At 44.8% G+C, this 26,079-nt stretch overlaps 1 protein-coding gene and 1 long non-coding RNA gene across 3 annotated transcripts in view; one reads left to right on the top strand and one right to left on the bottom strand.

The window, feature by feature from the left end:
• The window catches only part of LOC100866349 (dipeptidase 1), a 48,670-nt gene extending 27,366 nt beyond the window's left edge, over positions 1-21,304 (top strand). The window contains exons 6-10 of the mRNA XM_003696786.4: positions 6,419-6,595; positions 6,676-6,760; positions 9,338-9,413; positions 15,768-15,903; positions 19,426-21,304. Coding sequence (XP_003696834.2) covers positions 6,419-6,595; positions 6,676-6,760; positions 9,338-9,413; positions 15,768-15,903; positions 19,426-19,542 — 591 coding nt within the window. The 3' untranslated portion in view covers positions 19,543-21,304. The remainder of the gene's footprint in view (positions 1-6,418; positions 6,596-6,675; positions 6,761-9,337; positions 9,414-15,767; positions 15,904-19,425) is intronic.
• LOC105736479 (uncharacterized) overlaps positions 1-26,075 on the bottom strand; it is a 135,820-nt gene extending 109,745 nt beyond the window's left edge. For both annotated transcript variants that reach the window (XR_015291646.1, XR_015291647.1), the window contains exons 1-2: positions 24,766-26,075; positions 24,448-24,580 (exon numbers count right to left, since the gene is read on the bottom strand). This is a non-coding gene — a long non-coding RNA (uncharacterized LOC105736479). The remainder of the gene's footprint in view (positions 1-24,447; positions 24,581-24,765) is intronic.
• Positions 26,076-26,079: the final 4 nt, after the last annotated feature.

Here is a 26,079-nt window from a genome sequence, read left to right as displayed (position 1 = left end):
TCCCGGGAGATGTTTTCCAACGGGGAAAGATATACGGGGAAGAAACGACTTTAGGATTCTGACCGCGGATATAAAGCAGAAACGGGTTGCCCCGCGGCCGCCAACAACCCATAAAATATCGTCCTCGTCGCGTTAACCTCGTCGTATCCTTAGCCGATTTCTAATTATTTATATCGTTGTGTTTTTCAACGAGGCAAAACGATAGGTCGGGGAGGAGGGACGAAAGTGGAGTTTCATAACTCACACGGGCGAGAGAGTGCACCGCGTCGTGTGTACTATCGTTGCAATTTCTTTCTCTACGTAATCGGCGGGACAAAAGTTGACGTTCCTCGGGGATGTTTTTCGAAGGGGAAAGAAGGGATAAGATAGAAACGGAGAGAGGGGCAAATGGAGTGGGCGGGTGGCGGGGAAAAAAGGAGAAACGTATGAGAAACGACTTGGAAACTGTGGTCTCGACTCGAGTCGAGGAAAAGTTCCACCGGGGATGGAGGAGGGGAGGGGAGGGGGGGGGGGAGAAAGGAGGAAAAAGAGGAGAGGCCGTTTAAATATTCAATGAAGACCGTTTACGTTTTCCTTTTTTTTTTCTTTCCCTTCCCGCGATCGTTCCAGCCTCGTTAAACGACCAACGACCAGATACGAAGATCCGGTTCCTTTCGTTCGCATAATCGTTCGAATCGACGTCTACTCCGCCCTCGATCGTCTTTTCGTCGCTTCCTTCCTTCTTCCTCCCTCTTTCGAAAAATTTGTCGCGATCCAAGTCGAACTTTGTGCTCTCGTCGTCCGAAGAAAGGAGGGAGGAAGAGAGAGAAAAAAAAGAAACGAACATCCGGCAAACATCGTTCGGAAATTTGGTCCGCGCTCTCCACGGAAAATGGCGGTACGTACCAGTCTATTTCCAAGTTTTCCACGAAATTTCAGATTTGTTTCCTCGCTCCGCGTTTGGATTGTCTTCCCCTTCCCGTTTCTATTCTTTTCCTTTCGCCGCATTATCCACCAAACTTTCTGTCTATTCGCGCGAATAAAACGAACGAAGGACGAGAGGTTGACAACAATCGTTTCGTTTGCCGTTCGCGATAGAGGAAGTAAACGTGGCTCTTCTTCTCCCTTTTAAGCGCTCGATGTGAAATATTTAAAAAAAAAAAAAGAAAAAGAAAAAAGTTGTACAAAGGCGAAAAGCGCGCCTTATGGAATGAGAAACGCGTTTCTGAACGAAAATTGAATAGATGGTGGACTATCTCGCGGTGCAAGATTACACTTTTGAGGCAGGCTTCCCTTGTTATCTCGCGAGATAAACGTAGGGGAAACGTAGAAACGTATTAAACGTACGCGAATAATACGTACGCGTCCAACCTCCTCTAAAAAGAATCAGCTCTTTTTCCGCTCGGCGTGCACCGAGACGTTTTATATACGATCCTCCACTTTTCTTTTATACCTCATTCGGCGGCTACACCATTTCTCACCCACACCTGCGTAATAAACAGCTCCCTCAAGCACTCGATAAAAATTCCACACGGTCTCGCCGGAAAAAGAAGAGATATAGTCTGACGGCTACTTTTTTTTCCAGTTTACTCTCCTTTCCCGTTCGCCGTTTTCATCCCGCGATACGTGCCCCGTCTATTTAATATCGACCCTCCTCTCTCTCTCTCTCTCTCTTTCCTCCCCCCATCCTTCACCCTTTACACCCGATACTTCCGTCAATATCGCAATTTCCAAACTCGTGGATCTTCCTAACGCGCATCTCCATTCGCGCTTCCACACCCGAAAAATTCGAGGTTTACACATTCCTCCCTTCTTCTTTCTTGATCTCAGCCTCGTCTCGAGAACGAAGAAAACCGCGAAACATTCTGGTGGCGAGAAACGAGGGAGGATCGAAGGGTGAAATAAGGGATGGAAATAAAGAATCTGCTCGTCCCGGTGGAAAAATACACTGTAGCCAAGTAGAGGTGCTCCCAAGTGAAACCCACCCCATCCCCAAGCGATGATGAAACTCGCTCCTCGATTCTGAAAAATTCCTATCCCGTATCGTCTCGTGTCGTATCCCCTCGAACGATAATTCTTAAACGCGCCCACCGATCCTTGAGAAGAAGTATCTCCTCACCTTCTCCCATTTTCTTTCTTTCTCGCGTAACGAGAAGCGAAGAAATACGGAAGCACGAGCGGAAGGGACGGGTCTGAACGTGGCGAAACCTCCTCGCTGAACAGGACGCGTGTATCCGACCGACTCGAGCAGGGGTTGGGAGCAATTCTCACGAAAACAATGGCGAATTCAAGAAAACGTAACTCGAGCGAGGCAATTAGCGCTTCCTCCTAATTTCTCACCTTGCTTTCATCCCGCGAGTCGCCCCTTTCTCGCGGCGGGTTTGTTCGATACGACTCGTATCGGGAGAAGGGAGGCTATTATTATCGACAGAGAGAAGGGAAAAAAAGGGCTCGAGGGATCGAGCGTTAAAAGCAGGGATGCTTTCGGCTAATTGCCAGATCGACCATCGACTAAGTGGACGATCGAAAACGAAGCGGGGGGGAGAAGAAAGTGGATACGGGTCGGAGTTCGATGAGAAACTCGGGGAGCATCGCGTTAACGTTCAACCGTTTTCAACCCTGTTTCTACGAATGCGTGCGTGTTTTTTTTTTCTCCCTCGAAAATATCGATCGACGGTCGTTGGAGCCACGAACAAACACGATCGTGTTCGACATATTCGGGGATCGATCGATTATTTACTCGGGTGATTAATTACCCGTTAGACGCCGTCCGAGTGAATCGAGCGAGCGATATCAGCGAGTGGAACAAAGGAGGGAGGGGGAAGGGAAGAAGCGTGATTTATTATGCTTCTCAACCGTGCAAACTTTCGAGGACAATGGAGCAATATCGTCGCAGGAACAAGTGGAGGAGTGTACACGCGTAAAGAACGAAAAGCTCGATAGTTTTTTTTTCTTTTTCAACGACAAAGTTTCTCTCGAAATCTTCTATTCGATGCTCCTTGTCGATCGATATCCGAATCCTTGCCTCTCGGCGTCGAGAACTTCGCCCGACGACACCCCTCGTCATTTCCCGCTCCGATTCTTAATTTCCAGAATCTGTCGGGCCGTCCCGTCGCCGCTAAACTTTCGAAACGATCGATCCTTCGTTAACTTGTTCGCCTCTCGCTCGACAAATACAACCGCGAATCGATTTTCGTTCTCGAGAGATGAACCGCCCTGCTGCTGATCCTTTCACAGGAGGAGGAGGAGGAGGAGAAGGAGCCGCTTAAGCTGGAACCGGCGAGTAGGAAACTAAACCGCGACTTAACGCGATTAAAAAGTTGGCGATCCGAGAGAAACGAAATTTCATCGTTTCGGACGTCATCTGGCAGGCATTTGCATAGCAACTCCTGTTAATTCGAGTTACGAACGAAAGAAAAAGCGAGATTGGAAAGGAGATGGTAAATTCGCTCGAAAAACGAGAGAATTTATTCGAGGCGAATCGATTCCTGGGGAAAACTCGAGTCGGTCGTGCTTGCCTTCGCAAGTTGGAGAACGCTCGGCGACTTGTGTCCGTTCGACACAAGTTTTCGAAAGCGTTCCGCAGAATGACCAGCCGCCCTTTTGAGGCCAGCTGCCAGCTTGTTTCTGAAAGTTGGGGAGGGGAGGGCCGTTTAAATAGGCGGCCGGGCATCGACAGTTTCGCAACTCGAGTGGAGCTTGCCGACGATAACGGTGGCGGCGACGAACACAAGTATCGAGAGGCGAAGTTTGGAAAGCGGGTGGAAAGAACAGGATAACCGGACAACTCTCTTCGTGTCCCTCCTCTCTCCGCTCACTTTCCCACCTCCCGTCGAAACTACACACCGATCTTCTACACCAGTTTCGTCGAGTATAAAAACCCTCGTCGCTTTTCCCCTCCTCGCCTCTTCTCTCATATATCGAGCGAGGATGATCCGTTCAACGAAACCGACCCGATCCGGGAAACTTCTCAACTTTGAGGAATTCGCCATTTCTTGAAACGAGGGTGATCACCCCGAACGAGATTTTAGATATCCTTTTCTTTATCGCAAGAATTGAATTGCCCACCGTGGACGAAACAACCGAAAGAAAGTATGGATAGAATGGATGGAAGATCCGGTAGAAGAATAAAGACTTATTCGTCATTCCGTTGTGGTTACGCCACCTTAACCTCTGACTTTTGCGGAGGAGAAAGAGGAATACAAGTTATCCATCCGAATTACGGAAACGAATCACCGAACGAAATCTAACTTTCCCCGCGAGGGGGAACCGAGGGAATCATTTTTCATTTTTAAACGTCCGTTTAACGCGATTCCTCCTCCCCTGCGATCGTGCGCGTACGACATACGTCGCTGGAAGGGAAAAGGGAGAACGCTGTGATGGTGGAATTTCGAAACGATAGGACGATAACGAGGATCGAATTAAAACGCTAACAAACGACTCGCTCGCTGATAAATCAGCGTGGGTAAAATAGTGGAGGAGGAGGAGGAGGAGAAAGGCGAGGCGAACAGAGGGCTTACGAGATTCAACGGCTTTTATGAAGCCGTCGCTTTCTCGGTGAATATCATTCTCTCTCGAGCGTCACTTGCACGTGTTCCTCTCTCTCTGCATTATCCATACGATGCGAGACGCTTAAACGTTTTCGTCCCACTTCTTTTTCCACTCCCGCCCGATCTTTAATAGAATCTCTTCATCCGGAAAATTGTTTATTTTAAAAACTTCTCTCGTCACGGATGGAACGGAACGCGCGATTAAGAGAACTCGTACGCCTTATCCATCCCTTTCCCCCCCGTCGCATTCTTTCGTTTTCTTCACGAATGAACACGGCGACTCTCGTTTCATCTTCCATGATGGAGCGCGCTTTCTCGTTGCTTTTAGCGAGCGGATGCAACCTCGCTGCACGATGCTCTCCCGTCGAACTTTGCCTTCCTCCCTTTCTCTCTTCCTCTCTCAGTGACTAACGCCGGAAGAAGATCGAGATTGTCTCGTCTCACGGCTGAGAAAACGAAACGAGCCGCGCGCGCGAAACCTGGAAGAAACGATCGGGGAGAGACGGGAGGAGAAGGGAAGAAGCAATCCGGAAGAGTGAAGTTTATCGCGTTGTTACTTTAACGAAGCATTCTTCGCTTAACGGGGGCTGCAAAGGTAGCAGCACGGGAGACAACTCCCGATCATATTCGCTGCGCAACTTGGCTAATTTCGCGATAACGCGATAATTTCGTCGAATTTCGAGTCACGAGTTTGGATGAAAACGACGAAGCGAAGAGAAGGACGACGAGACAAACGAACGAGTTCGATCCATGATCGCGCTGATTTAAACGAAACCGTTTAATGGCGCTCGTCTAGAAAAGCAGGCAACGTTCTAGGAATTGGAACGATAACTCTCTGTTTCGTTCTCGTCGACTAGTCGAGATCGTTGCTTCGCGATCGTTTCGAGTGTATCCTCCCTGCGTTTTATTCCCAAGGATCGTAACGGGGATCGTTTTGGGGGTGAAAAGGGGGCGAAGAGAAGGGGGAAAAATGAAACAACGGTCGATCTCTTCTCTTTCGTTTCGAGAGAAGGGAGCGAGGGGACGAGTGTCAACCGTGAAATCGAATTTTCTATTAGTAACCCTATCTGGAAAAATCTGACGTCAAATATGAAGAGCGATATTTCCCCCTCTCTCCTTGTCGCGACACTTCTCGATTGAAGAACTTATTGGAAATCTCTTATCTGCGAGAGGAAAATACGGATTCCTCGCAAACTTTTTAGACGAATGCCTGCCTCTCTCCCTCCCTCCCTGCCCACGTTGCCACAGGATTATTAGATCGCGAATTCGAGGCGCGGCGGAACGAATGGCGGTAACGGAGGATAGAAAAGTAAGATCGATGTGTGGAGTGAAACTCGGCTGGTATCCAACCTATGAAACTCACGCGTTACGTGTCCCGGGGATTGGAATTCCCTTGGAAACAAAGCGTCTAAGGAACCCGTCTCTCGTGAATTTCAATCCGATCGAAACGGGTGTCGTCGCAATAACTGTCACGAATCACGCATTCGCGAGCACGCTACGAATGTGGAGAGGATTTTTATTCCGCCGATCGCCTGACGACCGCCGTGCCAATACGATCCTTTCGGCTGATCCTTCTTCGTATCGATAAGAAAAAAAAAAGAAAGAAAGAAAAAATCATCCCTTAATACCAGTCCCTCGAATAACGATCTTCCTAACTAACCGGATCTCGCGTTTAAAGCCTCGTTAATCCGGACTTTTCGATTCGAGAGAAGTCGGTAAATCCGCGAAATGGCCCGATCGATTTTAACGCGGGCGAAATATCTTTGAAACTCTAACTTAAGAGCGAAGCACTCCACGTTATCGCGGATGGAGGGGGAGAGAAAGAGGGGAGAGAAAATGGTCGCGAAACTTGGCCCAATTATCCCTCCGCGAACTGGACTGGTTCGCAGAGTATCGTGTTGGAGATGAATCGACTCGGGATGATGGTGGATTTGTCGCACGTGTCCGTGCCCACGATGCTGGTCGCCATGAAGACGTCGAGGGCGCCTGTCATCTTCAGCCACAGCAGCGCTCACGCCCTCTGCAATTCCTCGCGAAATGTGCCTGACCATGCGCTGCGACGTTTGGTGAGTTGTCCTCCGATTTTTAGAGGAAACCGGATTATCCCTCGATCTATCCTTTCTTTTTTTCTTGTTCTTTGTTTCAGGCGCAGACAGATGGTATAGTTATGGTATCCTTCTATCCCCATTTTATCAGCTGTGGCGAGAAATCGACGTTGGAGGACGTGGCCGGTAAGAGTAACCTTTTCCAGCAGTTAGTTAAGCAATAAGAATAGGATAAGAAACGATTTCGCTAATATGATTGGCACGTGCGAAATGCTATCCTCGAATACGTCCAGGGTGGAGTAGCGCTTTTATCCTTCGATAAACTTCCTCGATTAATTCTTTTCCGCTCTAATCAAGAGTTGCCCCCGGCTTTTATCCCACGTAACTGCGGCCCACCGTCACGATCGCCGTCTCATATTCCAGGATAAAAGCTAATCGAAGGGGACGCTTGAATCGCGTCGAAATTGTTCCCTCCTCCCCTCCCCGCTCCCTTCTTTTTCTCTCTTAATACGGTTTTCCACCTCTGATGAGCCTGCCTCTTTTGCACTTCCACCATTTGGAGACCTCTCGGGATAAACTCGCCGATAATTTTCTTACACCCGATTCATTCTCGTATTGACTTTCGAATCTTGCGCCATTCGAAGAATCGACTCGAGCAATGAGGAAATGAGGAGAATAGTTACGGGAGAATAATTCGAAATTTCTTCCCGCGATCGAAATATCGATACGAAAAGCGGAAAAGCGCGCAATTTTATAATAATCGATTCCGTTCAAAATCAAGTTTTCCGTTCAAAAATTCCCAAGAGTGAGAGATTTTTGCGAGAAATACACAGTTAAATTAATAGCTTCTCGTTTAAGGGCTGCCGGTTTCTCGAATTCGCGTACGAAAAGCAAAGGGCGAAAGAGTTTTCGGAGTTTGGGCGCGCAGGTAGCCACGTATCGAATGTCGCGATTCGAACTCGGAGAAGGAGAAACGCACGCTTTGAATAAACCTCGCCTTTCCACGCCGTAGAAATGAAATATATCCAAGAGCAAGAGCGAATTTATGCAGCAGCCTGTTCCACGGGGCGCCACGGTTCCATGACTCAAAGAAAAAAAGAAAAAAAAAAAAGAGAGAGAGGAAAGAAGAAGAAAAAGAAAAAAGGAGAGGTAAAAAAAATAAATAAAAATGTTCATCGAATGTTCGCGCGTGTGCCGTGTCGGGAACGGGCAATTGCGCTTTCATATCCTCGCGAGCCCTTTGTGATTCATGAGACGTAAGAAACTTTGGAATTTGAACGGTAGGAAACTTGGCATTTCCTCCGCCCATGCTCGCGATACAGTTTTCCACGCCGCTCATCGCATTTCCATTGCCTCGATGCGAGCGGGCATTCCGTCTTTAAGTCGAAATTTCCCCGACCTCCTCGCAATTATTATCATCGCTCTCCGGTATTCGTTATTACGTTAAATATAGATCTTTCGCCAGTTCTCGCATCGCGCTCCTCCACCGTCTTCCTTTCGCCGTCTCACGAATCAATTTCCATAAAAATTGTGTCGTTGTACGTAGCGTTCCGTGTTATCGTTGACGATCGTATTCCTCGTCGTTCCACTCGCTATGGAAAATATGAAATCGAGGATTGCCACCAGTTACACGCGGCGCCGTGTTTAGCGTGACCGCGTCACGGTGTCAAAATCAGAAGACAAATATCGCGGAGACGAGAGAGTTTAAAACGAAATAACGTCGCGACGAGTTTCCCCGGGGAACCACGAATTTCATTCGCTCGTTCGGATTTTTCTTTTTTTTCTTCGTATTTCTTTCAACGACTCGCCTGTTTCGCGAGGGAGTCGGACAAATTAAAAGCTAGATGGGAATCGATAGAGCGAAAAGTGGCAACAAAAGATGGGAGAGTTTCGTTCGAACCATTTACTTTCTTGCGCATACTTTTCCTCCCTCTTTTCGTATTCGTTTGGGATCGTTTGACTGATATCCTCGACATTCGTCAATAATTAACTCTTTTCTTACGAAAGAGTTGGCTTTGGAATCATCTGTTCCAATCGCGTGTTCGTTCGTTTCCTTTATCGGATAGAATTATTAAAGATTCTTCTCCTGTATTAATTAAACAACAAGTCGTTCCACAAACAAAATTATTATTACACGGATGGATAAAGGAAGGATCAGGCTCGTGAATCATTCCCAAAAAACGACTCGAAAACGGGAGAAAAGCGGCGATCCGCGCGTTATGAGAAAATTATGCTCCCGTAGAGGAAGCGGCGCGTTAAACGTACCCGTAAGCCATAATTTGGCGCGGTTGTACACGCTTGCCCATTGACGACATTACCCCTCCCCCCCCATGATTGATTTCTCGTCGGCCGGTGCTCATAGCGCGTCGGTTACCAACGCAACAATTACCACCGCTTAATATCAAACGATCGGCCACGCGTTTCTCGAATAATGCGCCGCGCGTCAAGCGCATCCTCCGCATCTGCTGCAACTGACGTTTCCACTCAAGGTACGAGGAAGACGGGTCATCGAGCCCATTCCGGGTCAAGTTCGATGGAGCGTGCGTACGAGGCCTATTTTGCTGTGGAACGGAAATATCGAACAGCTTTATTTCCGGTGACAATAGATGATATCTATAAACGCATTTACGAGAAATTTTTCTTCCCTCTACGATTGAACAGAGGAATTCGATAATTTGTGGAATGTTCCAAGCTTCACTTATATACATATTTCGTGTCACAAGTTCGATAACGTTTCCTCCCCAACTTTTTCATCTGTTGCAGCTCACATAGATCACGTGCGAAAGATCGCTGGCGTGGATCACGTGGGGATAGGGGCCGGCTACGACGGGATCAATCTGTAAGTTTTTTCCTTACTTTATTTATTTCATCGGGATTTATTCCCCGCTGTTTATAAAGATCGAATTTCGACGAAAAGTAATTACTGAAATGCTATTTGAAACGAAGATGCGAGAGCAGGTAAATCGGGAAAAGAGGCGAAGGGTAAGCTTTCAACGAACGCGCGGTAAATTAGAGGTTGGAAAGAAACGAAACCATGATAATTTCTTACGAGCCTCCCCTCCCTACATCGGTCACGATTTATGAGGCGCACCCTGGCATAAAGCATGTGCCGTGTTTTTTACGTTCGCTCGAAGCGTTGACCAGCGCCTCGTAAAAACGTAACACCGAGTACCTAGGAAGTAAACCCTACCAGCCGTTTTCTTAACTGCACCCCGCGTCTTCCATCTTCGAAATATACATTTCCTTCGAAATAGTTTCAACACGCGCATCCGCGAGTTCCTTCCAGTTTGCCAGTGTAAAGGCGAGGCGGAAAGAAAAGAACGACAATGCCGAGGATAAATAAATGCCTAGAACGATATTCGATATTTCACAATTTCGGTTCAAAGTTGGGAGTTCCGTGTCGTCGAGTAATTTATTTAGTTAACTCGCGACCTATCCTTAATCGTAAAAGAGACGGCGCACGATTTATTCCAAGCGAACTAAAAGTAGTATTCGCCGGTTTTTATCTCGTTTTGTTTGCGTTATATCCAAATGGAGAGAGAGAGAGAGAAAGCGCGCGCGTATATTTAACAGAGTTTCACCGACCCAGAGAAACAAAAGCGCGAAAGGATGGAAACGAGCGGCTATCGGTTCGCGACCATTGTTACGCATTATATACCTGGTCTGGTATAAGCTGGAATTGGAAGTGTTCGCCGGGAGGGGAGGAAAAAATGAGAGGAAGAATGGGAGAAAGGGGAGAGAGGAGGAAGTAGGAACAAAGGGAATGGGGGGAAAAAGAGAGGGAAGGGTAGGTGGTAAAAAGTTGTCAGGTTTTGCAAATCCGTGCGAAAAACACGCGTGGAATCGCGCAGCTGGTGGGGAGTGAAAAACAAGGTGCGAACCGAGCGAGCGAGGCGCAATTTGCGCATCGAACTAAAAGAAAGAAAGGAAAGAAAAAAAAGATAGGGGACGAAAAGAAAAAAGGGGGAATATCGTCGTGTTGCCGATCGAATCGGGCAAATGCGACGTTTTCGTTGGAAAAATTAAGCGCCGCTGGACGAACATGCTCGAGTTGACTGCAGGCAACCGAGCGGATTTGTTAATTGGACGACGAAAATTTTTTTTTTTCTTTCTTCCACTCGTGCATTTGAGTAAAGTGAAGTAAAAGGTTAATAACAGATGAGACGAAAGCGATGAGAAAAAATAATTATGATAAAGGCGAAAAAAGTGTATCGAGCTATCAATTCAGATTTAATTAAACAAATTTCGCGTTGATTCGAACAGCATTTATCCTCCGCGATACTTTTGACCGGCCATCCGTAAAATCCGAATTCGAGTATACGCTCTAGTTGTGTAGAAAACGAAAAGGTATATAGAAGATGACACTTTTAACGGCGGCGAACGAGATCTGGGGAAAAGGGGATTTCCCATCGGGACGAAAACAAAGCGAGATTTTTCCTTTTGACGCGAACAGTCCTTAATACCACGGGCGCGATAATTTTAAATTAAAAAAGTTCATTGGGATATAAGAGAAATTCTCGAGAAATTCTTACCTGGAATTATTCTTGGGAACGAAGAGGGGGAAAGTTGAGAGAATAAATTTAAAAAATTTACGGGAATTTAATTACGTGAAAGAAAGAATCCGATTGAAATTTAAATGTCGCTTAACAACTATAAATTAACAAAATAAGAAATGGATTACGATAATTCGTTCTCTTCGATAAATTCCCTGTGGTAGAAAATCGAGCAATTGTACAACGAACTGTAGAAATTTAACGAAGTAACTATTACGTATTTTCGATTCGCCGATCGATAAAATTGGAATAAATATCGAAAGGAATCGTTTCATTTCATACGTTCAACGCCCTTTTTTAACCAAGTTAGCGATCGGAGCCGAATAAGTGCAATCGATTAATCGTGAAGAGACTTTTACCAAGAGTTTCCATCCGGTTTAAAAAGGGATAAAAAATGGGAATTAACAGAGTACACTCCGGTATAAACGGTAATTTTTTGATAAATACATTTTTAAAAAATGCCTCGTTTATTCCGAAATGTGAATAATTTATTTTTGAATCGAATAATCGCCGTTCAAAAGGGACCGTCGTATGAATCAAAAAAATGCGTAATATATATTTATTTATTCATTTCAGCAAGAAAAAACAATATAAATCCTACAATATATATATATATATATATGAAGGTAAAAATAAAATTTATAAAACTCGATACCGTTGTATTAAAATTAACGAATAAATTTTTTAAAATATCCCTATTATTATTATTTGTTATTGCTGTTATTATTATTATTATTATTATTATTATTATTATTACGTTCAAACAGAATTTCACGCTTTTATTATAATTTTCAATATTAAACGTGTGTACGCTCAATGATATTTATTAGCTTCACGGTAATATGATTAAAAAGTAATTACATGGTAGACGTTCTAGCACGAATATATATATATATATATAATTTCACTTCACATTCATCTATTTAGAGACCCAATGTGGAAATATTACGCGAAGTAAATATTCCATTCCGAGCTTTTTCGAAGTATTTACGTCTAGAATAGCAAACCTATTTCTCGTTCTTCCATATATATATATATATATACATATATATCTAACATTTTCGTAGAAATTTTGTATCACAGCATTTTTATATTTGGCCCGATTTCCAACTTGTTATAAATCACTGTCGCGTAGCTGGAACGGGTAACTACTTTTCTCGATCCCGTGTCGATATCAGAAGGAGTATAAGCGGATCAGTGAGAAGGAAAAAATGGTGGAAACGCACAAACGCGAGTTTCGCGTAGGCCAAGAGTAGAAAAAAAAAAACCATACATTCGATTAAAATTTTTTCCAAATGTCGAGCAATGAATATATAGCGTGGATCGATCTCGAGTCAATCGTTATTTCGTTGATGTGGATGTAACACGAGTGATTCTCGATTCCGTGAACGAACGAAATAATCGAAAACATCCTTAGAGTCATCCCTTTCGTTCGTTTCCGTTTCGAATTCTGCTCTTCGAAAGATGAATTGCTATTCGTTTCTAAAACTGTCTTTAATCTTTCTCCATCAGCGAAAATAGTTTCACGATAAGACAGACGAATGTTGTCGAATAACGTGAAATATCCATTTTGAAAACGCGTTTCGAAACACGTTAATATTTTTCTCTTTTAATCATCATTTCCAAGCATACGCGAAAAACTTGTCTTCCAGTTATGAGAAAAACTAATAATACTTCGTAACTTGTTAAAGAGAAAGGCTATCGTTGGAATACGTTGGAAAGGAGGATAAATAGTGAAACAATGGCGTATATAATCGCGCCAAGGATTGGATAATCACCATCGATTATCCTGTTTCCAATAATCCTACAGTTTGTGTAATTAGCCTCGATATCGAAGACGAAGAAAAACGAGGAGAGCAGAAGAAGAGAGGAGAGGAACGATCTGTACCGAAGTGGTATTTTTCTTCTTCCGTTCGTTTTCGCCAAGTATCGATCTCTTCAACGTTTCTTCCATTACACCGATGCTTTCCCTCCCTCTTCCGCTTTTCATTCTCGCCTATAAATCACTGTCAGATCGACTGGACGAAATGTATCTTTCCGCGGTACGAATAGGATTTTTGGTCTCGTCGATAGCGCGAGGAAAGAATGGAGAAAGATGGCTGGTGATGCAGTTCTGATGTCCACGCGGAATGGATACAGCTTTGTCGCGTTTGTTTCGCTCCTCATATACATATTTCTCGTTCACGTGACATCGTCCCAGAAATCGTCCCAGTCGTTTCGATCCTTTCTCGCGGAATTCGAAAATTTTCGCGACCACGACATGCGCTCGATTCGCGCTCGACTCCTATAAATCTTCGCGGCTCAATTTTTCAATGGCGATATTTTTACCACGCCCGATATCTCCTCCTCCCTTTGTCATTCTTCTTCCTGCTCGTTTCGAATACATAATTGTTATTCACGACGAGAAAGAAAGAAAGAAAGAAAGAAAGAAAGAGGTAAAATGATAATGTTCCCCCATCCGGTGAAAAATTTCATATCGTAATCGGTTTCTGCTCGACCGGCGGCTAATATCGATAATACGAGGGAGGGGGAGGCATCGATATCGGGGAAACTGATATATCCATGATCGTGGGTGGCGAACGTGGCCATATCCATAGGAGGACGGCGAGCTGCGTTCATAGTCGTGCCGTAATGACGGACACACTCGATTTGGAAATTTCCGAGATTGAAACAACGCTCGTGACCGCAGACGGTCGATGTCTGTACACGGTATACAGCTGCATAACTGCCAGTTTCAGCCGCGATATGACGCGGCATGAATAAGTCTGGAACCGCTCTTGTTGGGCCGACATTGTCAGCAGGTAGCTTTCAACGGTTGTGCAACGCTCGTTCTCCCGGTCCTTCTCTCCGCCCGAGCTCGTTATGACGCGCGTAATGAGAACGTCGAAATTCAGACTGATCCCTTTTAACGCTCTACTCGCCCGTCCTTCCTCCAATTCGCCGTGAATATCTGTGCGCCGCGCCGCCTCCACCATCGACGTCGTATCGAAATTAGTTGGCCCGGCTTCCGTCGCACATCAGTGTATTTATTTTCGGCCGACATCCACCAAAATCGAAAACGGAAGCGATCGATCAACGGATGAAAGAACCAAGACGCGTAACATTGTCCTCTAATTTAAACGCTAGCTCAGATACCGCGTTTAATAATTGCTCGTAATTAACGTTTCACGAAACGTTCGACGAGCCAGCTTTGCGATTGCAAAGATTACTTGCGTCGCTAAGAGAAAAGGAGAATGTAAAATTGAACGAACAACAAACGGCCGGGTCGAAAAGAGTAGGGGAAAGGTGGAAAAATTTATAGGTGCATACGGTTGGGGATATGGACGGTGTATTGCGATTAGGGAAAGGAAAAGTTCGAAGCATCTTAATTTATAATGACGTATAATGGAATATTATACGTGAATAATTTTTATTATCCGGTTTCGATTGGAACTTCTCCCTCGTCGTTACGAAACGTCGAGTCGACGAGCTCGACCTCGTGGCACATTTTCGGATCGTCCGCAAGGCGGTCGTGCGCCTAAACAGCGCGATCCTGCGAGTCATCCTCTCTCTCTCTCTCTCTCTCTCTCTCTCTCTCTTTCTCTCTCTTTCTTCTATAGTAATTAAAGTAATGAGGAATAAACCGCCCTGAGGAGAAATGTAATTTGGAGGGAGAGGAAGCCAGCTCCTCCTCCTCCCGACAACCTCGTTACCGTACTTCGGATTTCCGTCGCAACAGCTTTGTTTCGAATCGAAAACTGGAACGAATATAGACGTCCCGAATTTCTTCTTCGCCTTTCTTCTTTCCTTCTTCTTCTTCTTCTCTTCTCTTCTTTTTTTCTCTCTCTCTCTCTCTCTCTCTTAATTTTGTTAACGCTTGGAAGAGGAACGCCGTGTAATTGAATTGGAGCGAAAAACAGAGCGGGTGGAAGCGAGTAACGCGTTACCAAAGGAAGGCAACCAGCGGCGTGTATACGAGCGCGTTAGGCAAAAATCGCACAAAGGCGAACTTCGCTAATTCTTTCACGAGTAAATTTTTGTAACCCCCGTTAAAGGGGGTCCGACTTCCTTTCCCCGCTCTCCTTAACGCGTTATGAACGAAAAGAGAGAGAGAGAGAGAGAAAAGAAAAAAGGCGCCGCGCGTTAAACAAGGAAGAAACGCGAAAAGGATTATTCGTCCACCAGCCAGCGTAATAGATTAAACTTCCTTCCTAAGAATTACGGGGGCGGTAAAATTACTGTAGTAATAGGGAGCACGTGAAGTATGACGACCTCTTGTAAAAGTTTCGAGTAGTTTTCTAATTTAAACTCTCTCGGCCGCTTCCCTCGCTTCATTAAAACCCCTATTTTATCGCGCGGAAATATTTATGTAAATACCGATCCATCTTGCTTCCCGTCAACGGGGGGAAGAGGGGAGGAGAGAGGACAAAGAAAAACAAAAGAAAAAGAAAAGAAAAAGAAAAGGAAGGAGAAGAACGTTCGTCGAACGTCGAACCGTAAAGAAAAAAAGGACAACGACGATCTATCGAATTCCTTGATGTTATCCGTTTAATTAACGAAAAGGAAGAAAGAAAGAAAGAAAACGATCGATCGAAAGTGTTTAATAACCGAGGAGAATTTCCACATCGAGATCATACACATCGTTCATTCCCTTGTTTCAGAACACCGACGGGCTTGGAGGACGTAAGCAAGTATCCGGAGCTTTTCGCGGAGCTGTTGGCGCGTGGATGGTCGGAGAGAGACATTCAGAAATTGGCAGGCCTGAATCTGATTCGAGTGTTCAAGGCGGTGGAGAAGGTGAACTTTTTCTCTCAAGATCGAAAGAAAAAGAATAATAATAATAATAATAATAATAATAAACGCTTCCTCCCCCCTCTCGTTTCTCGTCGCGCGAAAAAAAAGAAATGAGAAACTTGGGTAGAGACGAGCCCTCCTCGATCCTCTCCAGCGCGAAATAACCGATGGTCGGAAACCGGGTTAGCCGAGTCGACCGATATCGGATTTAATAAAGCGCACAAATCGTGCATCCGCCTGTGTGCATCGTCGAGAGAGACGGATGGACCCGATTTTTTGTTCTTTTTGGAGTCCTGCCAATCCCAGAACCAGCTGCCTCCAAACCCTCCCCTTCCGCTTTCTATGATTCGCGCCGATCTATCCGATGTGCGAGCAAGCGTACGTTGCGACAATTATACGCTCTCCTTCTCTTTTCCCACCCTGTCACGCGTTTATTCTCGTTTCGTGGATAAGGGAAAAGTAAGGCCGTTTCAAAGCTAATAAATGTGTAAAGTTCAACCAATTTTTTTTTCTTCTTTTACATACGTCTTAAAAATGTTTACCCTCGAGATATTTATCGTTTTCCCCTGGCGAGTAAGAAAACTTGAAAGATTCCGCTGAAACAGCTACGATTTTTACTTGTTAGCAACCGGATATCGCGACATTAATTTACCGAGTGGAGTCCCGTACCCTGCATCTGACAAGCGAACGAATAGAAAAATTTGCATCTCTCTCTCGTCCTGACGTTTCGTATAAACCACCGGTTTTTAAAAAGGTATTAATAATTTCACTTTTCGAGGGCATTTTTTACTTACTCCGCCTCCTCTCCTCCTTTTCACTCTTTCTCTCCTACCCTGTTTGACGGACAAGTTAAAAGCCTCTGAACCGAGTGTGTTCATCCGAACGATGTAGCGGGATATTAGTCGAATTACAGGGACATGTTGTAATGGGGGAAATTACGCGTATAAATAGTGTCGGTTATTTGACGACCCTCGACACGGCCGTCGCTGAAATTACAACGATAATTTAATCGCGATCTCCCCGTCAGCGCAACGTAACAGTAACGCCAAAGCGGATTTCGTTAATACGCAAAAGTAACGCGAAACGTGCTCGAACGTTGAAAACGGGGGCTTTCACCCTCGAACGAAACGAAGCGAAACGAAACGAAACGAATCGCTCGTTTTTCGGCCAAATTCGCAAATACCAAAAAGGCGAGAAGAGAGAGAGAGAGAGTTTCCATTGATCCAATTAAACGTAACAAAAATTCACGCTGAAGGACCGTGAAGGAAAAGCGAATTATTCGCGCGACGAAACATTCGCACAATTTCCATACGTGATACGTGAGAAGATCGATTCCCTTCGAGGTGGCGTTAATTCGTATCGGGCGAAACTTGCGTTTCGATTCTCGTTTTCCTCGTCTCGAGGATGTAAGTCCTCTAGCTTTCCAACCGTCTCGTTACCGGAAACGTGGTAATTGTTAAAACAATAGACAGGTCTACCGCAACGGAACTCTCGCTACCGGTTGGATTGAATTTCCACGTGAATTTCCTTCCTGGACGGAAGGATGAAAATTGCTGCGCGAGGAAAAAAGGAAAAGGATTGACTAGAAACGGAAGAGCCGCGATATGATAAAACGTAAAAAAAGAAGGAGAAACTCCCGTTGATCGAGAAACGCGCGAGACGACGCAATTGTTGCTTGTGAAAAAGAAACGAGAAAAGTTTCGAGACTCTGCTCTGGGATAAGATCTGACGATTAAGGAGTTTGATACATACTATTCGTTCCGACGAATTCTAAGGTAAGGGGATCAAACGGTGGACAGGTTAAGTACGGTTGGATAATTACGAGACAACCTTCCCCTATCTCGACGTAATACATTTTCGCGTATAACCGTTCTTGGGAACGTGTCTCTCCCCTAAATGGTTGAAACGATCTAACGTTAAAAATATATACGCGGCTTCGTGCGCTATCTCGCGCATGGGTTACGATCTTGAGATGACCGACGACATCGTATTCAGGAATACGAGATTACGGTGAAATTACTGCGCGGTCCAAAATCGTCATCTTCGAACAAATATCTTTGAACAAATTTTCGATTTATCGCTTTTATACGTCGAGTAATGCGGTCGAAATTTACGTTTCGTCAAATTCGCTTTCTGCGAGGTGAGCGCGGTGAAATAATAATTTCGCCAAACAGGTGGCGAGTATTGCTCGTATGGACCTCGTGCGTTCAATAAAAAAGATCGTTACGAGTGGAAAGAGGGGTGGAGAAAGAGAAGGTTTGATTAAAAACATTAAGGATTTACGAAGGGCGACGAGTACCAATTCTTATTCGATTCGTGCGATCATCTCACGACGTCCATTAACATTTTAATTTCCCCGACGAGTCTCCCCCGGAATGCTCTGCGGCGACGATCGTTCCACTCGGTAAAGAAGGGGGAAAAAACTTAATTCAAAGATAAAACGTACGCGGCACGAAGAAAGAAACGAGCGTGTATCAGGCCAAAGAGACCGTTCGTAACGTGGTAGACCGGCTTTATCGCGGTAGGTACAAGGTCGACGATAAAACTGGATTTTGGGAGAATATTGAAATCGTTGGGCACGCAACTCGAAACTTTCTTTTCTTATGAATATAAGATTCGACGCGAATCTTCTTCTCGTCCTTTCCTTTCCTTTTCGTTTCGTTTGAAATTTAATCCAAATTGCTAAATTTTTATCTTCAAACATATTTTTGAAAATATCGTTAATACGATCGAAAGAGTGACTGCAATAATTTTTAAAGTTGCGCTCGTGCAACCCTTTATCGAATTGGCTTTCTGAGAGCAATTTAACAACGAACCGACGCAAACGCGAAAACTTAAAACGGTATGAATAACGGTGGGGAGGAATCTCTATGTTTTACAACCGCTCGCAATATCTTTATTTTTCCATCCTCGTCGCCGGACAAAACCGGTTAAAGGATCGTATCTCCTACGGTTGATCCAGAAAACGGAAACACCCTTGATCCCGATGAAAAGCGGGAGGCTGCCCGTTTTCGAAGCCAGTCGTTGCCGTTAAACCGTTAAAGGACAAAAAACGCAGAATAAAGGAGAAAAAAGTGGAGGAGGGAGGGGGTTGTAGAAAAAAAGTTGTGAACATCGGTTACGCGTTCGCGAAAGCCTCGGCCGGACCGTAATGGCCGTGGAAGGTTAATGGGCTTACCGAAAATTGATGGTGGGTGTACAGTAGTCGCATGAAATACGCGCTCCGCCAACTTTTTCCCTCGCCTTTGCCCCCGCGTACCCCCTCCCCTCCCCGATCGCCCGCCGTGATTTTTCCTCCGAGCATTCGCCACGCCATGTGCACCCTACGCCATCGCCATCTTCCTCCCTCTCCTCCAAACGAAATTGCTCCATCGTGAAAAATATCGATTCTTTTTCGTCCCGATTATCCCGATATCGAGTTCGCCGCGAATATATTTCCATTTCCGCTCGAGCAAATCTTTTCCTCCCTCGCCGTCTCCACCTCCCGCTAACGAATCGAAGAGATCGAGCAGTTTCTGTTCCCAGGTTCGAGACGACATGGCCGCGGACGGGGTGGAACCTTTGGAGGAAGAGATCCCGCACGAGGATATAATCGGTCGGGATTACTGCCGTTACAACGTGAAACGACCGATCGCCCCGTAATCATCGTTGCGAATCGACTAGGGGAATAATGGGGAATGGTCGAAGAATGGGGAGACGTGGTAATCGTCGCAGTGGAAAGAAAGAGATGCCTCGGTTCGGGAGGCAAGATTCCAGAGGCTCGTAATTCCGCTTCGACGAATCGAGCTTTCCTCCGACTTTCCTTTCTCTCCATTCTTCTTTCCCATTTTATTATCCGCGATTCTCGGCCGCGTACGAACGTAAAGTAGATAGGCAAACTCGATTTCCTCCTCCTTCTCGAGCATTCTCCCGTGTCGCGAAAAATATGGAGGAGAATCGAGATGAAAGAGGGCTGAGAGAGAGAGAGAGAGAGAGCTCGATTCGTCGAGATTTGATTTTCCTCTCGAGGAAGGAGGGAAACGACGGATCGTTGGCGAGATAACGATACACGATAGAGAGGAGTTGGTCGTCCCCGGAAGGAAGACTTTCGAAGACCAAGGCCGGCGTTCGGCCGTCGAAGAATTTAAGCTGCCGTAATGTGTTTAATTTGCACTCAACGATCATTTCGTCGATCCTGGAACCAAAAATCGCGCGTTCTAGTCAATATAATTGATCACATTATGTATAAATATGTACACATTGACGATCGATTTCGCGAACGACTGACACCGATCGTGAGAAACACGAGCGGTGACTGTTATTCGATTCGAGTGGACGACTGCTTCGATGTGTGTCCTACCGTGTATACGTGTGTGTGCGTGTGCGTGTGTGTGCGCGAGAAAGAAAGAGAACTAACGATGTTTGTACATACGGTACCTGAAGTCGATGAACATATTGATCCTCCTTATAGAACAAACCGACCGGACAAAATTTTCACCGGAAACAATTCAATCGTGATCCTCTCAAAAATCGTGAATAATCACTCGCATGATTACTCTCGTTTTCGTTAAAAAGAGAGAGAGAGAGAGAGAGAGAAAAAGTTCATATTCGTTCGTAAAACTCGTAGCATCCATCTCGGTTTAGAAGATTCTAGATGGCCGGTTTGATCAGACTGTCGAGGAGGAAAACTAGATACCAAATTAGGCTCGAAGAAGCTCGATAAAAAGAAAAAAAGTGAAACGTTGACAAAGTCAACGGACGAGAAAACTTTTCCTACGATTTTGCACGATCGAAGTTGACGTCGATGTCGCGTTGTTACGATTGTTCACAACGATGACGTTCTCATTCATTGTAACCACCACTTTTTAAGGCTCGTATATTCTAATTAACGCACCGAGTAAATATCCTTTCTTAACGATGTTTTTACACTAAACTTTTAATATAGGCCAGATTTTAAAAACGGGCGAGCATGGAGCAAAAGAAAAAGAAAAGAAAAAAAAAGTAAAGGAAATACGTATAGAGCATATGAAAGCAAGTCGAAAACGTATTATCAACTTCCCTCGTGCCATCGATTACAATTTGATCGTTTTCATTTTACGCGAATCTGCGTATCGTTTGAAACTTATTATATTCACTTATGTTCCGATCGAAAAAAGAAAAAAAGAAGAAGAAGAAGGAGGAGAAGAAGGAGATAGAAAGAAGAAGAAACGAATCGTAAGACTTGTTTCGTATCGATCGATGTAACGATCATTCGTGTGCAAGTAGTCAAGATCAACGAAGCGCCAGCCTCGTGTGAGTATATCCTACATTTCAAACGTTACTGATACCAAAAAAAAAAAAATAAATAAATAAATAAATAAACAAATAAATCGACGACAAATCGAAATACGATCGTTGTTCGTAACCGATTTATCTTATTTTTTTTTCTCTTCTTCTCATTTTCCACCCTCTCTCCCTTTCGTACGAGATATGTTCTAAAAAAAATTTTGTAGAAATTTCTCTCGTCGAAAAGATCGCGTGAGATCTGGACGAGATTGGAAAAGTCAATGGCTGCGTCGAGAAGATCGAGCAAGTAAATCGAGTGCATCGATTCGCCAATTTACAAGTAACAAAGCGCTCGTTGGTGATTCACGCAGCGGCGTAGGAGGCAATCAAGTGCAAAGCACACGTTGAAATCGTAAACGCGGCTTGGTTTATTGGCATTTCAGGATCGTACGTGCTGTGAATTCCGACCGTAGTCTTGATTAGATTGTCGTTCCGCAGATTTGATAATGGCTGATTACCTATCAATCGAATAAATCAATTATTCCCTTTCCACCCTGAGCAAATTTTGACACAGGCCGACACGACGCGCCACCGATGGAAAAATAGAACGGGGGGAGGAGGAGGAAAAGTTTATTTTCGACCGCTGTTTGCGAAACTCTGCGTGTGTGTTATTTTCATGTTTATCCTGCATACGTTATTATCTCGTAACTGAAACGTCACTATTTTCACATCTCGTTTGTTTATTCCCTCTTTTGTGTGGTATGCAAATGTGATAAAAAAAAAAGAAAGGGGGGGAGGGGGAGAAAAAACTTGACGCTTAATTTCACATCCTTTGGAAGAAAACGCGAGTTGGTTGGGATAAACGTCTCGATGTTACTCGCGTTCCGCGAGGATAACAAGATCTTGGTGCTCTAATCGTTGATCGAAAGTGGCCGATCGAAACTGTCGCGCGAAAGTTGGAGCGAAAAGGGGGTGAAAAAACTGATAGCGAGTAGAAGAGTAAGAAAGGAGGAGGGTAGGGAAGCTAAAGGAACAGCGGCTTTTCAGCGATAATTAATTTTTCGCCATTGGTAAGTCCGTAACGAGCTCGTTAAAAAGTTTTGACACGTTTAGACCTGGATTCGGCCGTGCAAAAACCTTTTAAGTTTCCTCCCTCGAGACGAATGGTCGGGACTGAATGAGCAGTTGGTTTCTTCGTCCGACCTTCCGCCCGCAAACGAATCGTCTCCCTCTACCCTTCCTTTCCCCCCCCCTTTTTTCCTTTCTTCCTCTTCTTTCTCCACTGCTATTGCTATCCAGTCCACCACCATCTCCCTTCCCCCATAGATTTTCTCTATTCCTCTAATCTTTGTCCACCGGTGTGCTTTTGCCCGATGACTTCTCGCGGCAAACAGATGGGAGGGGAAAGGATGAGGGGGGAAAAAAGGTTCGAAATAACAGCGGGAAGGAAGAATCTCGTGAATGCGAGAGAAGATGCGAGACGTCGCAGCAGAGGAGGAGGGTGGGGTGGAGGTGAAATCTCGAAGAAGAGAAGCGAGGAAAGTGAAAAGACAATGCCGAGCCCGCTCTCTTTGTTCCCCTCCCTTGGCTGGATATCGGCCAAGTTTGCGAAAGAAACTCGAATTATAAATTTTATCGTTTGATCCGGCCCTCTGCTCGAAATAATACGAAATCGTCGTACGTGTAACGAATTTCGCCGGACGAAATTACTTCAACGATCGCGCCTATATATTCTTACGAGGATTCTTACGACCTCTTTCGCAAGTTTCGAACAAGTTTCTCTCAAGCGGAGAAGCAGGAGGCTGGATGAAAAAGTACGGGCAGATTCTTCCACGTAACGATCGTCCTAAGGGCGAGGAGGAGAAAGGTTGGCGAAAAGCGGAAGATTAACCGAGACAGCCGCGTGTATCGAATGGGGGTGAAATGAAATATCGAATTTTGGCCCTCGAGCGATCGGAAGATGAGGTACCAAGTGGAAGACGGGATAATGACCGTAGCTAGTAGGAGAAAATGGCGCTGGAGGCTAGAGTTCTAACACGGAGAGGGAGGGAGAGAGAGGGAGAGAATTAACGGTACGTTTACGGGAAATTTGCAGCACCGGCGCAAATCTTGCTTTCGGCTTATACGATCAGGAATCAAATATCGGTCCGCAGGTTGATCGTGTTCCAGGAGGGGGGCGGCTTTACGATTCGGTCGATCGTAAAGCTTGATAGCTCTAGCCCTAGGTCCGGCCGATAGACCTTCGTTTCTAGCCACGAGACTCGACGGAACCGTTTCACAGAATCTCCTCGTTCGTGAATATTATATCGCGGCCGTGATTGAATCGACGCGGAAACGGAGAAATTCGATTTGATTCGATCGAAAGGTCGGCTCACTTTGTCCCGGCTTCTCGTCGACTTTTATACAACCATCGATTGAAAAATTCGTACGGAAGTTTATATGGCTAGTTTATACGTACACTTTTCTACAAGATTCGTAGCTTTATCCGCTACGATCTGCCAATCCACTTTCAAATCGTTCGATTTCTCCTTAAACCGTTAAATTGCCACGAGACTTGAATTATCGAACGCGTTCCCCTCCCCGCATAGACACATTTGTTCAAAAATTTATTTATTCTTGACGGACTTTTCGGTGATCACACACAGAAAGATACGAAACGGGCAACCGTATCAAATATTTAATACCAGCTGAGACCTTTGAGAATTAACCTCCCTCGAGTGTGGCGATCTTAAATTTATCTCCGGAATTTTGTTTGAATCCGCATCCGCATCTTTTCTTTTTTTTTTTTTTTCTTTCTTCCTTGCCATATCGAATGAAAATTCATAAAGCGGATATATACAATGGTATATTGGTGAAATGTAGCGAAGCGGGAAAAAAAAACGATATATTTTTATACTTTTCGCAATTCCGACCAAGCAAAATATAATAAAAGCAAAACCGTGTGTTAAAATAAACGGACGGGGATTAATTCGGCCAAGTTTGTCAAACGGCATTCCTTTCCTTTTTATTTTTTTTTGACGTGTTGATTCCCGCGACGACGAACCAGCTCATCCACCATCATGGATTCAAAAAGCAATAACAAAAGTGTCGGTCGAATAAATTACGAAATAAATGAAACGCAAATCCGGTGATACACGGGAGCCGGTGGTAAACGGTGGAACAATTAGCGCGCAGGTTGAATGGAAGAATCTATCCGAGGCCCGTAATATCCCCGGCCAATATCTGTCAAGATTGCAACGTAAACACCCGTTGCTGCGTAAAGTAGGTTTTTTATATGAATTTCGAATCGAAAACGACACTCACCGGAAGTTCAATCTCCCGCCCATAGCTGCGAAACCGTTGCACGCCGTTCGTTCGGTTTATCCCCGTTTTTGCCATATTTCCTTGTACACACACCCAGTGTGGAATATCCGCGCGACACTCGCTCGTCCAATCCCTGAAAATAGAATGTAAACTTTATGGGGAAACACGCACGTGGAAACGAAACGCGTTATAACCGTGAATAAGGGGGAGGATAAAAAAAAGGGCAAATAATAAAAAGAGTCTCTTTAACCCGAGGCTCTTTAATGCCGTTCCATCCACCGTCTCCCACTTAACGATATTAAACCGATCTTAATTCACCTGGTGGCTCGGGAGTGGAAATTTTTCCTGATACGGATGAAATTCATAACTAGTCCATATCCGCGCGAGAACGAAAGCCTGTTGGAAGACCTGGTCGCGACCATTGTCTGGAATTATCGAATTACCGTATCAGGTTTTATCTTTCCCGCTCTTTTTCTCCTTTCTCGGCGATTCTTTATCGCTATTCTTTTCCTTCCTTCGTTCCTTTTCCTTCCTTTTCGTCGTTTTTTTTTTTTTTATTCTTTTTTATTTCGTTCGCGAACCAAAGTGTCGAGCACACGCGTCCAACGTGCGTTTTTTCGCGGAAATTGAAATCGCGGAAGCACGGTTTATGGCGGCGAGGAATCAGGCGCGTACACTATGGTCTTCTACTACTACGGCTTTTACGAGCCGTTGTTGCGATCGATGATGGGTCGGTCAGCGAGAGAGAGTAAAACTAGCCGCGCGAAAAAGATGTTAAGAAACGATCTTCCAAAATATGTGTTCCGATTTATTTTACGCTGCGCTTTTATATCGTTCGCACGAGTGAAAGAATTTCTGTCTGAAATTTAAACTATGCGCAAACTTTCGCGTAGCAGAACGGATGTAAGCCGTTTAAATTAAGCCGCTTTGCGGTAGGATAATTAGATTTAGAGAAAATTACGTGTGTGGGACGTTGTACGTTAAAGTTACAGCTATAAAACGAAGGAGAAGGGAGGGGAGAAAAAATGCGACAGCGCAGGCAAAACACCGCGAACCGTAATATTAATTTTCCTTTATCTTTTTTTTTTTTCTCCCTCCCCCCGCAACGCGAGATTAAATATCCGTACCAGGATCTCTTCCTCCGAGAAAATTCGTTTAAATAACACCGCGCTTCACACCGTTCGAAGACTGAAATAATATCTTATTCTTGGTATACAGGTCGGCTGGTTTCTTTCAATTATTATTATCGACACTGTTACCGTTTGACCTGGCGCGGCCTGGTTCAGTCGAAAACACTTCGATACTTACGCACACGTTTCATGCCCTTGCGAGAATACGTGATCGGTACACCGATATTTATCGCTTTTCTTTCTCTTTTATTTATTTATTTTTTTTTTTATCAACTCTTCTTTTATCGAACAGCAGTAACATCGTTTCGACGCGCTACGGGTAATATAGATGGGAGATTGCGTTGCAATCTGCGTAAATCGAAACAGAGATTTCGAACGAAATATTCACGGCGAAATATGCAAATTCGTGTACAGTCGTGTGGGACGAGATCGTGGTAGAAAAAAAATATTATGAATCAAAATGACAGTGACGAAGCTGCGTTTTTCGTTACTTCGATCGGAG

This window comes from Apis florea, unplaced genomic scaffold, assembly GCF_048593485.1.
Source record: "Apis florea isolate Af1SG1 unplaced genomic scaffold, ASM4859348v1 contig_2495_pilon, whole genome shotgun sequence".
Lineage (NCBI taxonomy): Eukaryota > Metazoa > Arthropoda > Insecta > Hymenoptera > Apidae > Apis > Apis florea.
This window is presented reverse-complemented; position numbering and strand designations above follow the sequence as displayed.